This window comes from Prionailurus viverrinus, chromosome B1 (assembly GCF_022837055.1).
Source record: "Prionailurus viverrinus isolate Anna chromosome B1, UM_Priviv_1.0, whole genome shotgun sequence".
Classification (NCBI taxonomy): Eukaryota; Metazoa; Chordata; class Mammalia; order Carnivora; family Felidae; genus Prionailurus; species Prionailurus viverrinus.
The window spans coordinates 142,237,641-142,253,066 of NC_062564.1; the positions used below are offsets into that span (position 1 = coordinate 142,237,641).

Here is a 15,426-nt window from a genome sequence, read left to right on the forward strand (position 1 = left end):
ATCAGCTCTTGACAGGCAAAAAATATAGCCTCCTGTCTTATCGCTTTGTCTTGTGGCTCTGGACAGAAATCCATACCATTCTTTAAAAATTTAATAACTTCAGACTGGCTGCACTGAGAAATTTAAATCTTTTTCCCTGCTGTGAATCCATCCTCACAGCTCATGGGGAAATTCTTGTATGGATTCTCGCAATCAACTGGTCACCTAATTCACTGTTCCCTTTATATGAGTCTTTTATAGTCTAAGAGTGATGAAGAAAGGTGATAGATTTTTTCCTTCTTCTTCGAAAGAAAGGTTTGGAATTGATCTTTCCCTTTTTTAACATTTCTTACTGAGAGGAAATTGACATATAATAAATTACACATATTTAAAGTATGCTTGGGCACATCCATGAAACTATCATCTCAATCAAAATAGTGAACATTTCCATCACCCCAAAAGTTTCTCAACTGACATTGCATAATCCCTCCGTTCTTCCCGTTCTCATGCCTTACCCTATCCCAAAGAAACAAATCAATTGTTTTCTGTAACTGTAGATTAGTTGGGTTTTCTCTAATTTTTTCATAATTAGAATCATAAGCTATGTATTATTTTATGCCTGCTTTTTTTCACTGGGCATCATTGTTTTGAGATTCATCCATATTGCAGCATGTACTAATAGTTTGTTCTTTTTTATTGATGACTGGTATTCTATTGTATGGATTTATTACAGTTTGTTTCTCCATTGACCTGTTGATGGACATTTAGGTTATTTCTAGTTTTGTGCTATTGCAAATAAAGCTGTTATGATCATTTGTGCACAAGTCTTGGTATGGGCTTAAGTTTTTATTCTTCTTGGGTAAATCTCTAAGAGTGGAATGGTGGGAATGTTAGGTGCATGCTTAACTTTTTAGGAGACTGCCAAACTAAGTGGTAATTTTATATTTCCACTAGCAGTATATGACAGCTTTAGGCTTGATCTTAATGAGCCTTTCCCAAGTCGACCTAGCAAACACTGAGCACCTACTCCATGTGTAGAACACTGTTTCACACTTGCTTATATATATTGAGTTGTATCTTGTAACAATTCTGGGAGGTCAAGGTTGGCATATTACGTCCATTTTTCTAGATTATGACACGAATAAAATTAGAAAAGCAATGTGATCTATCCAAGGTCACACAGCTAATAGGAGGGCAGTGCTGGGGCTGGAGCTCAAGGTTGCCAACTTTAAAGTTTATGCTCGCTAGGAGTACTTTTTGTACAACTCACCTAACCTTTTCAGGCTAGGTGAGGAGCCTTTTGAATTTTACCCTTATCCTTTAATTTTTTTTCCAATATAAAAGTAATACGAGCCTATTAGAGAGAATGTGAAAAACACAGAAAAATAGTGAAAAATCACAAAAGCCACTCGGGAATCTACCTCTGTAATATCACCATTGTAATATTTTTAATTGATTCATTTTTTCTAGAATACTTTCTTGGCTATAACATTTGTCTTGTCCGATATCCCTAACCTAGTGCCAGAGGGTAACGCGCTGCATCTAGAACATAAGCTTCAAGAGGACGAGGATTTTTGTTGTTTCTTCACTATTGGGCACCTACAATAGTGCCTGGCACACAACAGGTACTCAAAACATGGTTGGTGAATGAATTCAGTTCATCCACTCTAATTCCTATCTAAGAGGTCCTACTGAGCACAGATTTTCAATCTTTATACATGTAAGAAAAAATTCCGGCCTTTGTTAATTGGGCATTGGAAGACCTAAGCTACTCCCCATCAAGATGGTGTTTCCAATAACATATTGTCCCTACTGGCTGTCACAGCAGGTAGTTACTGTTTGAAATATCTTGAAGGCATTTAATCCCATCGAAGGTGTTTTCAGCTACCAACCCGCTGGCTAAACTATGTATCTGGCAGTATTACAGAGACCCACATTAACCCTGTCAGTTTTTCCAATTCCCCTGGAGGGCCAGCACATTAGAGAAAGTTCAGTCCAGGTCAGGGGAGCAGCGTGGGAATAAAGTATCTTTGAAGAAATTGCCTTCCCTTTGCCTCAGCCTTCCTGCTTTCTGCAGAGCTGTGGATAGCTCTGTGACACTGCCTGTGTCCTACCTCAGACTCAGGCTGCGGGGGACTCTCAGCTTCTCTACTTCAGATTTTCTTCAGAGCCTCCGGTCACGGAATGAATTGTATCCCTTTCCTTACCACCGCTCGCCCCCCAATTCATATTAAGTCCTAACCCTCAGTACCTCACAATGTGACCTTTCTTGTAAATAGGATCATTGCAGATGGAAGTAGTTACAATACCATCATTAGAGTGGCCCTAATCCAATCTGATTAATGTGCTTATAAGAGGGGAAAGTTTGTCACAGACATACCCATACAAGGAGCATGCCCTGGGAGCACAAAGACGGCCATCTCTATAAGCTGAGGAGAGAGGACTGGGCCAGATTCTCCCTCACAGACCTTGGAGGGAATCAACCCTGCTGACAGCATGATCTCAGACCTCCAGCTCCAGATCGTGAGACTTTGTTAAGTCGCCCAGTCTGTGGTACTTTGTGACGGCAGTCTTAAGTGCACTAACATACCTCTGCTCTCGGGGAGAACCCAAACTAAAGCCATGGGTGCATCCTATTTTGGTTGGTGTCAGGATACTGAGAGAGGGTGAGAGAAAGCGGAAACCACTGAATACCTTTGCTAAAGCATCATCTCTGGGAAGTCTTTCTTGACTCACTACCACACCTCTCTTAGGTGGAACTCGCTGTGCGTTGGCTCTCACTGTCCCGTAATGTTGCTGTCACAGCTACTGAAACGCATTTGCACAGGTTTGTTTACACGTCTCCCACCTCCAAAACAAATTTCCTCCTGCAGCAGCTACTCAGTCAGTGTTTGGTGAAGGTGAGAACCAGTGCTATGCTGGAGACTGCTGTACTCCTCCCTGACTTGAAAAGTACAAATCCTCCCTGTTGGCTAAGCAATTGGATGCCCAGTTAGGGTCTACATTTCCCAGCCATCTCACAGCTTTGTCTGACTACTGTCTGGCCACTGGCATGTGATCAAAATTGATGTGTGTTCTTTCGGTAATATTCCTAAAATAGAAATGGATGTGGGCTCCCCTGGCCTTTGCCTCTTACTGCTGGCTGGGGAATGGCAACAATTACAGTGGTCACCTTAGACAGAGATGGAAGCCTCATATTGAGGAACATGGAGCCACTTTAGGCCATCTGGACTACCTGCCTCCAGATTTTTCTGTGAGAGAAAATGAATTTCTTGTGGAAGGCACTGCAATTTAGAGTCTTTCTGTTCCAGAGACTTAGCTTCTATCCTAATAACTCCTTACTTTGATTTCACAGGAAAACGAGGATCTTTAGGGTCCCTGACATGAGGGGATGGCCCCTCAACCTTGCAAAGGGCACACACGGGCAGGCCCATGTCTGTCTTCTACACAGTCTGTACAGGCATGTGGCTCCCTAGATCTCAGGGGACAAAAATAGGATCTCCACACCTGTCCTGTCTATCCAAAAAGAACAACTCACTGACCAAGACAGACAGTATGAGAGTAAGTCCACTTCATAGTTAACCAGTGAAAGGATATCTGCAGGCACTGATGGAAATTGATAATTCCGAGAGGCATCAGTCCCAAAATAGCTCAGTGCCTGCACCACAAGACACTGGCCTAGGAGCTTGCTTCTCGCAAAGCACAGGCCAGCCCACCCCAGCTCCTGGTAGATCCATTCGCGCCTACTGAGGCAAAAAGGCAAGGTGCAGAGGCTTTTCTCGAAACTGAGCCAGCTGCCTTAAGAGAGGAATGTAAGATATCAACATGCATTTCCTCTGAAGGGACACCTTTTACATCTAAAGTATCAAATTCATAAAAATATTCTCTCTTAGGGCAGACAGGGAATGTGAGAATTCTGTCTAAATGCTACAGAAATGACTCAGAATGGGGTTGGAGATGTGAGAAGGGGCAGGGAAGCTCTGTTCCATTAGCAATGGGGAGGGGACCCTAAGGGTAAAGGGGAGGGGGCTGGATCCTCATATCTGGTCCACTGACAGTTTCTAGAAACAGGTGGATGGAGAAAAACTGGCGGGAGTGTGAGTCAAGTGGGTTAGGAAGCCAAGCCTGGTGGAAAAGGGAGGTGAAGGAAGTGTCCTGGGGAAAGGGAGCCCTCCCTCCTTTTGCGGAGGGTACTTTCCCAAGGGAGAAGTATGATCATTAAGAGCCTTTCTCTAAGCAGCACTGGATTGGTCTTGGCAACCAGAATTTAAGCCCAGGGAAGGCTGAGACTGTAAAACCAGAAAAGGAGTCACTGAAGCAGCCTCACACTGAACTCTTGATACAGCCCAGGGTCAGAGAAGAGCGGGGGCTGGGATTTACCATCAGGAAAGCAGCTCACAGTGCCTTGCATGAGGCTCAGTGCTTTTCAAGCTCTGTACAGTGTGGATGCAGCTGCCTAACACAACAGCCAAGAGTCTGCCCTTTCATCTTTGGAGAGATACAATCAGCAACCTGACAGAATTCTGGCAGAAGCAATTAGCTCATGAATTAGTTATCAAATATCTTCTGCAGCCAAGGTCTTAGGAGTGCTGATGTGCATTCTTCCCCCAGGAACTTTGGGACAAAAGGGTAGGCCATTTGCTTCCATTTGCATTAGGGATTTTTTTTTTTAATGTTTATTTATTTTTGAGAGAGAGAAAGAGAGAAAGAGAGAGAGAGAGAGAGAGAGAGAGAGAGAGAGAATGAATGAGCAGGCGAGAGGTAGAGAAAGGGAGACACAGAATCCAAAAGCAGGCTCCAGGCTCTGAGCTGTCAGCACAGAGCCTGATGCGGGGCTCAAACCCATGAACTGTGAGATCATGACTTGAGCTGAAGTCGGACACTTAACTGACTGAACCACCCAGGCACCCCTGCATTAGGTATTTTTGCCAATCTCCCCATCTTCCCCTATGCCCTCCCACCAAAGACTCAACACTTTCCCCTCCACCATCCCCATCACCACGGTGTGCCTTCCCCTCCCATCCTCTGACACACTACCCTCCATCTCTCACCATGGGTCTCCCTCTCATTCTTCCTCTCATTCACCCTGCCCCAGCCACACTGGTCTTGCTGCCTTTGGAACTGGATGTGCCACGCTGATCCCAACTCAAGATGTTTACATTCACTGACCCCTCTGTCTTGAAAGCCTTTTCCTTATAACATCAGCATGGCTGGCTCCCTCACTCTCCTCAGACCTCTTCTCAAGAGTCATCTTATGTTAGGGAGTCCTTCTTCCCTTACCCCCCTTTCTCCCTGCACCCTGGAACATTCTTATTTCTCCTTCTAATACTCATAACCATTGTTATAGGATGCATTTGCTTGCTTGTTTGCTTATGCTCTGACTTCCTGTATTAGAGAGTGAGTAGAATCACAGTGAGTACATCCTCTGTTTTGTCATTCCCCTGGTTGAAAGAATGAAGGCTCTGTAACTTAAAATCCAAAGGAAACCAGTGAAGCTCTAAATCTCCTGCAAATGATCACTGCCTCTATGATGTACGAAAGAAAGACACCTCTGCCTTTACATTGTTCAGCAAGCATCTTCAGTGCCTCACATCCATTCAGCCAATGTCTATAGGTTTCCACTCTGAAATTCCTTCTTCCTTCCCTCTCTCCCTCCCTCCCTTCCTTCCACCAACTACTGTCTATTGAATATTTACTGGGTGCCAGGTATTATCGCTTACATCATTCCCACCTTCCTATACCCACCGCTGCCCGTCTGGGTGAAACCTCACTACCGACTATTGAGCCCAAATGTGAAACTTCCAACCCACTATCACTGCCTCCTTTTTCTTTCTTTCACTCATCTGTTAGACATTAGATGAATTTCGCTTTCCTAACCTGCTCAGAATTCTGTAGTAACTCTCCATCGCCTATTGAATTTAATAGGGATTACTTATCCCAGCTTTGAGGACCCTGCATAAAATCTCACTCTGCCCAAGAGCCGCATCTACTCCTGTTTTCAGAGTATATGCTTTAGCTAAACTGGGCCACTCATCATTTTTGGAATGTACCCCCATGCCATTCCCATCTCTGAAAATAACACAATTTCTGTTTGCCCAAAGTCTACCTTCTAAGGGCTCTTTTAAATGCCATCTCTGTGCAACTTCCTGCCCAATGTAGCCTCTCCCATTTTTTTAAACATTTATTTACTCATTTTTGAGACAGACTGAATAGGGGAATGGCAAAGAGAGAGGGAAAGAGAGAGAATCCCAAGCAGGATCCACACTGTCAGTGCAGAGCCTGATGTGGGGCTTGAATTCATGAATCGTGAGACCATAACCTGAGCCAAAATCAAGAGTCAGATGCTTAACTGACTGAGCCACCCAGGTGCCCTTAGCCTCTCCCATTTTTGAGCTTCTATGACACCAGGTTTATACAACTCTTAAAATACCTGCCATATTCTTCTCTTATAATACATGGTTATATGCAGAGGTTTCTTATCTCATCCAATAGAGCACACTGGAGGGTGAGGATGCAATGTCCTGTACTGTTTTCTTAGAGAGTGAGGCTGGGATCTCCTATATCTATTTTTCTCTCCTCAGCAGCAGCTAAACTAGAATCTTGCTCTATACACATGCTCACTTGCTATTTCCTGAATTACCTTAAAATTTTTTTTTAATGTTTATTTATATTTGAGTGAGAGAGAGAGAAGGACAGAGCATAAGCAGGGGAGGGGCAGAAAGAGAGGGAGACACAGAATTTGAAGCAGGCTCCAGACTCCAACCTGTCAGCACAGACCCTGAGATGGGGCTCAAAGTCATGAACCGCGAGTTCGCGACCTCAGCCAGAGTCAGACGCTTAACTGACTGAGCCATCCAGGCGTTCCTTTCCTGAATTACATTTCCTGGATTAAGCACAGTGCATCACACTGTGCCGGGTGCTCAGACTTTAGAAGAACAGGGTGCAGTGTTTGCCCTCAAGGAATTGACAATCTAGTTATGGAGACAAGATTGCTTACATAAAATTGCAATCGTTCATTCAGGTTTCAGCAAGAAATTATTGAGTATCTATTGCATGCCAAATGTAATGCAAGGCAGTATATAATGGTCAAAATTAGTAATGCAAAACGTAAATACTAACAACGGCAGATTCTAGGCATACATGGCTTACCCCCAACGCTTACTAAATCCCAACTTTTGGTTTGATGAAGCAAGAGGCGATAGGCTTACCGGGTGACGCTGCATGCTCTAGATGGCCCAGTTCAGGTTTTCTAGTGATTCTATAGACCAATTCTGCAGGCTTACTCTCCTGGTCCATGGCAGAGAGCTGCAGAGTGGTGATCTTCTTCACCGAGTTCTCATCCAAGACCAGCCCTTTGTTGGTGGTGACGACTGGTGGGGAGTTGTCTTCTGAAAATATCAGAAGTAGTAATTTGAAAGAGGATCCTTTCAGCTTCCTTTCTTCAATTCTGGGCCTAGTGCCCAGGAGTAAAATCAGAATAATCCTTAGGCCTGTCCCTCAGGGAGTGCACCAAGGATCAGCTTCACACAACAGAGGGGACAGTATTCCAGATTCCCATGTGGGCTGGGTAAAGGAAAGTCTCCAGCCTCAAGGTAAGCACAGTGTAGACTATATAACCCCAGAACTGCTGGAATATTTTTAGAAACCCAATGCCCCCTTACCCAAAACACTGATGGAAAATAACTGGCCGATCAATGTGTTGCCTTCTCCATCGACCACATCAAATTTAAAAGCAAAGCTCCCACCAGATTCTCCTTTCCCATGACTGTATTCTACCTGGCCTGTAAAAAAGGACAAGAAAATAAAGATTTGCTATTAGTGCTTTCTGCCCTTATTTCTGAAGCATGAGGTGGGAATCTGATTGGTATTCACACCAACGAATCAATTAACACCTTCCTCACTTTGATATTGCTGTAGACATTTTAATCTAAAGTTTTCAGTTCCTCCCTTTCCCCTCCCACTATTGACTTCCTCGTAATAAAAAACACTCTCATAATAAAATCATCCCAAGTAGGACTGCTTTATGGTTGAGGCTTAGCTTTTGTGAAAGATTCTAAGGAAGTCTCATGAGTAACCAGATTAACAAAATTGCCCACAAGGAATATGTGCAGCAACAGCACCCACATCATTGGTTATACACCCATGTCACAGGGCAAGGGACACGGAGCCACAGCCCGTATTCCTCCCAGAGCTCATCAATCCCATTTCCCAGTGCAGCTTTAAGTCATTTTTGAAACAACACTGGATATAACCAACCAAAGAGTTAACAGATAAACTCTACATCGAAGTCAAAAGGATCAAAAGGGATAAACTCAACATCTTACATTTTTGTTCAGGGACAGTCTCACTGCTAAGTACCTAGCAATGTAAATAGAACCAAACATCTGGGGAGAGGTGCCTGGTCTCATTTTTAAAAAGGAGACACTGAGGCAAGGATAACTAAGATATTACTATCCCTTTGTCTATTCCACCCCCTTTGGCAAAGTACAGACAGGTCCAGTGAGAATTTAGCTGCTACCCATTTTGAGTGTTAATGCATGGACAAGACCGTTATTTCCTCTCCTGAGGACATATTTCCACCTCTAAATGGAATTGCACATCATCACATGACTTTGGATTTGGGTTACTTTTTTCCCCCATTACATAACTTTTTTTTTTTTCTTTTACCCCTGGAAGAATTGTACAGTAACTACGTAGCATTTAACACTTATGCTTTTACATTACATCAGCATTTCCTGGAGGAGGGATGAGCTATGTAATCTCCCCCAGGCAGCTCCGATTTATGCCCTTCCATTTTGCTTAGTTCATTAACTTGTGCTCTTTGGGGAGCTAAAAAAGAGATATAAATTGTTCACCTAAGGCAGGCATAATTTTCACCTTAATCCATCCCAATTCACTTCTTTTTCCTTTCTCCCTCTCACGCACACTTTTGAGCATCATAGCAAGTCAAAGTGATTGTTTTTCCCTCCATAATCGCCCCAAATTTCATCAATGCTATGTCAAAGCATGAATACATTTTAGCCAAGAAGGATAGTTTTTTTTTTTAAACAAAAAATTGAGGAGACAAGAAAGCATAAATGGAACTATAACTCAGCTCTTATTCAAAACAAAGAGTGCAGTGTGCTGCCATAAGCTACCAGGCATTGAACTCCCATTTTACTACTGTGGGTGGCTCTGTAGAAGTCTGTACCGGCAGAAGTGAGGTAGCTGACCTTGGGTAATGTCAGCCTGGGTGAAACTCCGGATGGGGCCTTTAATGGAGATTTGCTCTCGGTTGTCATGCTTTACCATCTGCAGGCGCCCTGCCCCAGGATCTTCCTTCATGATGTACATCACCTGACGGTCATCTGAGTCAGTATCTGTCACTCTCAAGTGCTGTTCTGTGATGCGTGCCACAGACCCTGGGAGAGAATGGGAGAGGTTAGGTCACTGCCCATCATTGCCTTTGAATAGTATGTCAAGTGATTTGGGGAGGCTAGAGACTAAATTATCACATATTGCCTTGGTTTATGTACCAGGTGCTTGCTTGCCCTTCTTCGTCTCCAGATGCATACATTTTAATTTCCCTAAGTGAAACAGTCCCCACCTCCAGTTTGTTAATCATCACTCTCTCTATGCTCTCTCTACTCCTGTGACCTATCAGTTACCCCTCCCTCAATCTATGTTGTAACTCTCAGATCTATGATGAAACCTGTTTGGACCTAACTTACTTGCTGTCTTATTTTTTTTTTTTTTTTAGTGCTTTGGATTTATTTTGAGAGAGAGAGACAGAGAGTGAGCAGTGGAGGGGCACACAGAGAGAGAAAGAGAGAGAATCCCAAGCAGGCGCTGCACTATCAGTATGGAGCCCGATGCAGGGCTCAAACTCATGAACTGTGAGATCATGATCTGAGCCAAAATCAAGAGTCTGATGCTTAGCCGACTAGCCACCCAGGTGTCCTAACGTATTTATTGTCTTCAGGATCACCAAATCATAAGAGACAGCTTCACATAAGCTTACAAATATATCTTGTTGCCATCTGAGACCAAATAGTTAAAATCCATGTTTACAAGGATTACAAATAGGGAGACCCGAGTGCTGGGCCTTGTAAGGCCGTGCAGGTGTTGGGGATGGAGGCAAGGCACTTGCCCCTTGCTTTCCTTTCCAGCCATTTTCTCACATTAAAAACAGTAAATTCTGGTATGCAGATCTTAGTCATTCTTGCGTAACACATCCTGGTGTCTGGCTGGGCCCTGAGCATCCTGTGTGTTCTCGCTGGGTAATGCCAACAGTGCAAGGCCTAACCATTCTTTCCTCAGGCCATTCTAGCAAGTGGCCCTGAGGGATGAAGTGGCATCCTCCTCTGGGACAAAGATCAGGCTTTCTTACTGTCACTACAAGGTGGGGTGGGGGGATGCCAGGCTCCATGCTCCTCTTCTATAATGCATCCATTGCATGTGAAGGCACCCATCTGGGCCTTCTGCGTCACCTCCACCAGACTTGGAGTGCAGAGGGAGACAAGTGCAGAGTGCAGACTTACCGATGGCAATGCTTCCGGTTATGCTGTGAGTAACAAAGCACTTTGTCTCTGACCGAGGAGCCTCAAGTGTTCTATCAGCACTCACGAAACGGTAACAGGCTAACTCACTAGCTTATAAATAGGGTAAAGTTAAATCTCAGACCTAATAATTGGGACTTTTGGGAATCTCCAGAGTTTCAAATACCATTATGCCATATAGTTTTCACTACAAAATACATGTGGGGCACCTGGGTGGCTCAGTTGGTTGAGAGCCCAACTGAGGCTCAGGTCATAATCTGGCGGTTCATGAGTTCAAGACCCACACTGGGCTCTTCACTGTCAGTGCAGAGCCCGCTTCGGATGCTCTGCCCTGTCTCTCTGCCCCTCCCCATCTTGCATTCTCTCAAAATTAAATAGACATTATATACATATATGAGAAGTAGGAAAAAAAAAAAAACCAGGACCCCAGGGTGATGCAGATGTTTTGTGGGCAAAAGGCCCACTCTCTAACTCAGCAACCCCCTACTGCAACTGACTTTGAGACTGACACATGTCCCAGGTCCTTCAGTGCAGCTTATGTGTAGGCAAAATTGTGAAGTTAGACCCTAGGATACTATATCTAATGATTCTCAATTATTTTCATAATCTCTTTTGGTATATGATAATTTCCCCAATTGCCCCCCATGCCTCCCCACCCACTTATTTTTTTTTTTTAAATGAGTATCTTGAGAATTCTGCTTGAGTTTTTTTGTTGTTATTGCTGTTTTGTTTTTTTCTGTGGGATTGGTTGGGCAGTGGCCCTGTTCTAAGAAACCTGGTCCTATGAGTAGCTGGATAAATTAAGGTTTCTGAGGGTCTTGGAAGTACTATAAGTTCTTCTTAATCTTTTCTTGAATTCAAAGACAAAGGTATCTGGTCCAAAGAATTTAAGAGATCTACATTAGTCAATCATAACTCTTAGTGTCCTTAAAAGAATAGTTCTCCCCACCTCCAGTCTCCCTGAGTTCTGAATGCCTACGTCACTATCCTCCCACAGAACAAACGTGCACACTGACAAGGAAGAAATAAGGACAGAGGGACCACAGCCACTCTCTTCCATTCCTGTGGTACCTGCTGAGAGTTGAAGGACTCGGTTTACAGCCAAGTGGGGGGCGCTGCTTGTAGGCAGCTCTATGTATATCTCCATCCTCCCTGTGTCCGTGTGGAGGCCATCCGTGAGGGAGAACCGGAACTCATCCACTGCCACACCGGGACCACCAGGCATGTACCCGACCAGTCCAGCCAGGATGTCCTGGTAGGTGAAGGAGGAGCCCTGAGCTAAAACCCTCCCGTTCTTCAGAGGCTCAGAAGCAGTTTGCCTCCAGAGCAGACGACCTGAGGAAAAAAGTAAAGAAAAACAAAGAAAAAGTGGTAGAATACATATGGCGCCAAAACTTGGCTTGGCTTTGTCAACTAGTATGAGCCTGGGTAAGATGTCAAGCACCTCAGAGGCTCTTGGTGTCACACGCACGTAAATGACCAACAACTCAGAATTTTCTAAATATTTAAGCACAGGGTCCTGCCCTGTGGCCTCATCTACAAATAAATATGATAAAATCCTCCTTTTCCTGTTTAAAAATCTCTTAAGGAGACACAATGGATGTGGTAATACAGTGGCTTAGAAGTCAAGTCTCCCTCCATGAATTCAAACTCACGCCACTATTTAAACCTTATTTTTCCCTTCTACAAAGTGAAAATAGCACTCGTCACTTGCTGCTTTCCTTCTGGGGCATCTGGGATGGGAGAAGGGACTGTGTTTTCAATTCCATTTAGATTCAGAAAGACACAAGCATCTTTGGGTGGAGGCATCTTTTCCTGTCTTCAAGGGTCATGTGTATCACAATGGGACAGTTAAAGTGCTTCATTAAAGAAAGTGAAAGTGAAGGAAGGGACGATAAAATGCAATGACCAACAGACTCTTCTATTAACCTTCCATCAACAGCAACAACTGCATCTTTAAAAGACCAAGAGTGTTATGATACACTAGGATACCACGTGGGAGATGAAAGTTCCAGAGCTTTAGCTAGTGCCAGAGGGATGGCACTTAGAAAACAAGGAGGTAAAAGATTCCCATGGTGGTTTTTACCTCTGGTTTAATCAGGAAAAGTGCTTTCTTTGCAAAAGGACCAAGCTCATAAAGACATCTAGCACACCTCTAACCTGAAGTGCATACCTTGTGCAATTAATATCAAGGTGGCCATGCTGTTCCTTGCATGAGATGGCCCAGTATTAACAAGCAATGAAGCCCTACTCTGACAAGAGGACTCTAAACCCATTTTGCCTGAGGTTATACAGGCAAGCAGGAAAAGAGCTGAAATTGAATTTCAGATACACCAATTACCTAGGATTCAGGCTTTTAGAGCAACTGGTGTCAACTGTGACCCCAAGAATATTGGCTAGCTGTGAATCTGATTATACTTTGATGCAAAGAATGGACTACGTACAGGTGAGGTGGAGGAATAACCAACAGAAATCTACATGTTTATTCTAACAACCTGTTGGGCATCTCAATTAAGAAGCTCGCCATAGAGTTGTGTCCTACCGTGGTCAGGCTTTTTTGTCAATATGAAAACCAGCTCATTATCCGGAGTGTCCAGATCTTGCAGGCTCAAAGAAGAATTGCTTATCACCACTCCCGAGCTGAGCTGCACACCAAGGGGCCGCAAGGTCATCCTGGGAGGCTCATCGTTCTTCCTCTGATTAAAGTATAAAATATCAGGTCTCACACAGATATTGGTTTAAGAAGAAAGAAAATGTATCTTATTCAGAGAAAGTAACATGTTCACACCAACTTTCACTATTGAAATAGCATGTCATGTGTCACAATCTTTAATTCCCCATCAAAATGGTTAGTTGGGAAAGACAGCAAACCACACAAGCCAAATGTCTCCTTGAAAAGAAACTGACGTTCTACAGAAATCGCCTTGGATGTTTTCCACAGGTACAATGATCATGTTTTTCATGGACATGTGTTTGGAGAAGTGCAAGCATATTTGGGGGACAAAATAACACATTCTTTGAAATCAGAACTGTCTTGGAAAGCCCCCAAAATACCACAGTACTGTAGGAGGCCATCATATTTAAAAGTGTGAGTCTCTCAGAGTCTCCCTGACCCTGTGCCAGCCCCGCTTTACGATTCCTGAAGGGTAGGGTATTGAGGATATTTTCCCAAGGCAGAGGGTATTCCATGCTGAGTTTTATCTTTTATCTTTCTCTCTCCCCGGGCTGGTAGAGCAAGCTATGTAATTGCTCAAACGAGAATAAATACAGCATCAAAGGACACATTTCTTTGATGTTACAATTTAACGAATAAATGCATTAAAATATAAGAAAAGGCAAATATGTATCTAGAACTACATATAATAATTTCAGGGAAAAATAGGCATATGTTAGTTTTTGTCTAAATATGAGATTGCCAGGGTTTCTCTTGTATGACCCTCACAAACTGCTCTTACACAGAATGAATACATTTTACCCTGAAGTGAAAATTCAGATTTCCAAGTCAGACCATCCCCAAATGCCAGCCTTAATTCTACAAGTTTCCTAAAGGTCAGGGTTATATTTTTAAATTGACCTCTAAAACTGAAGGTCAAATGGAATCTTTTTTGCTTTTCAGTTCATATAGAGCTATCTAATCATGGGATATTGTCATCAAAGGCCCAACTTTTCCAACTTCAAAGTCTTTACCTCAATGGTGATATTGATGCTGTGGATCTCTGAACGACTGTTTCCATCACTTACATAAAAACTAAAAATGTCATGGGTTGGCTCAATGCTTTCATGAACACTTTGAAAGTAGTAAATGTAGTTTTCCAGGACATCTTGAATAGGGAATGATGCCTCCAGGTCACTGGTGGTTCCAGGGCCAAAACGATCACCTGCATCAACATCAAGAGAGAACTTTTACCTTGATCCCTCAATTCCTGATTACTAGGCTGAACTAGAAAACATGACACTATTATCAACAAAAGATGAAAGTTCATTAGAGGATAAAAATGGAGAATGGAAAGGGCACAAGACTAGCAATATAAGACTTGGGGTTTGATCCCTATTCCTCATCTATACATGGTTATATTTGCCCTGCTGTTTCCACAGGGAATCAAATGAGATAATATGCATGAAAGCACTCAGAATGTTATTATTTTATATAGCAAGAATCAGGTTGTTTTGTTAGAAATCTGTGATAAAGTAAATCCTGGGGCAAGTAACGATACAATAGCAAAGGTTCTACCTTAAGCCTTAGTCAATTTCAAAACCACTATGCCTAGCACATCCTGCAAGAGGAAGCCTCCTTCTCTATATAAAAAAAGGCTAACTGTATACCTTTTTATCTAAGAAACCTCCCCTTGGGCCAGAGCTTAGACCCTGGGATGGTACACCAGGGCTACTGTGATGCTCAGGGACCATTCAGAGCTTAGGTGCCATTCAGCGACTGAGATTCTCAAGTATCATTCAGAGCTCCAGAGATAGAGCAGGTTCTGGTTAACTCTTCTTTTCATACCAACCCCAACCAAACACTGGAAAAGGGCAAGAGGGAGAGTAAGCACTGTCTACATGACAGATGGCTTGTCTCTTTTTTGGTGTGAGTCTCTCTAATTGGTTGATTTTAAACTGTTACCACATTTTCTTCTAAAGAGAGGAGAAAAAGAAAAGAAATCCCTGTGTCTTCAAACATTCCCTGGATACATATCAACAAAGAAAAGTGTATATAGAAGATCTCAAAACAACAAGGCTTTCTTTTTCTCTCTTCCATGGCCCTTTGCAAAGATCAGGTCATAAATCAAAAGGCCACTGACTTCCTGAATTATAGATAGTATCATTTTTTTTTTTTTTGTTAACCTCCCAACAGAAAGACCAAGAATGAAAATGTTTTATTTGTAATTTGTTTGAAGAGCTCAGGACATTTGTT

General features: G+C 43.1%; 1 protein-coding gene across 2 annotated transcripts in view; it reads right to left on the reverse strand.

Moving 5' to 3' along the window:
• FRAS1 (Fraser extracellular matrix complex subunit 1) overlaps positions 1-15,426 on the reverse strand; it is a 426,783-nt gene that overhangs the window by 70,202 nt on the left and 341,155 nt on the right. Inside the window, exons 42-47 of one of the 2 annotated variants that reach the window (XM_047855347.1) lie at positions 14,205-14,395; positions 13,060-13,213; positions 11,589-11,852; positions 9,192-9,380; positions 7,641-7,760; positions 7,188-7,364 (exon numbers count right to left, since the gene is read on the reverse strand). In XM_047855347.1, coding sequence (XP_047711303.1) covers positions 7,188-7,364; positions 7,641-7,760; positions 9,192-9,380; positions 11,589-11,852; positions 13,060-13,213; positions 14,205-14,395 — 1,095 coding nt within the window. Of the gene's footprint in view, positions 1-7,187; positions 7,368-7,640; positions 7,761-9,191; positions 9,381-11,588; positions 11,853-13,059; positions 13,214-14,204; positions 14,396-15,426 lie in introns of both variants that reach the window. The other variant, XM_047855346.1, reaches the window with a different exon arrangement.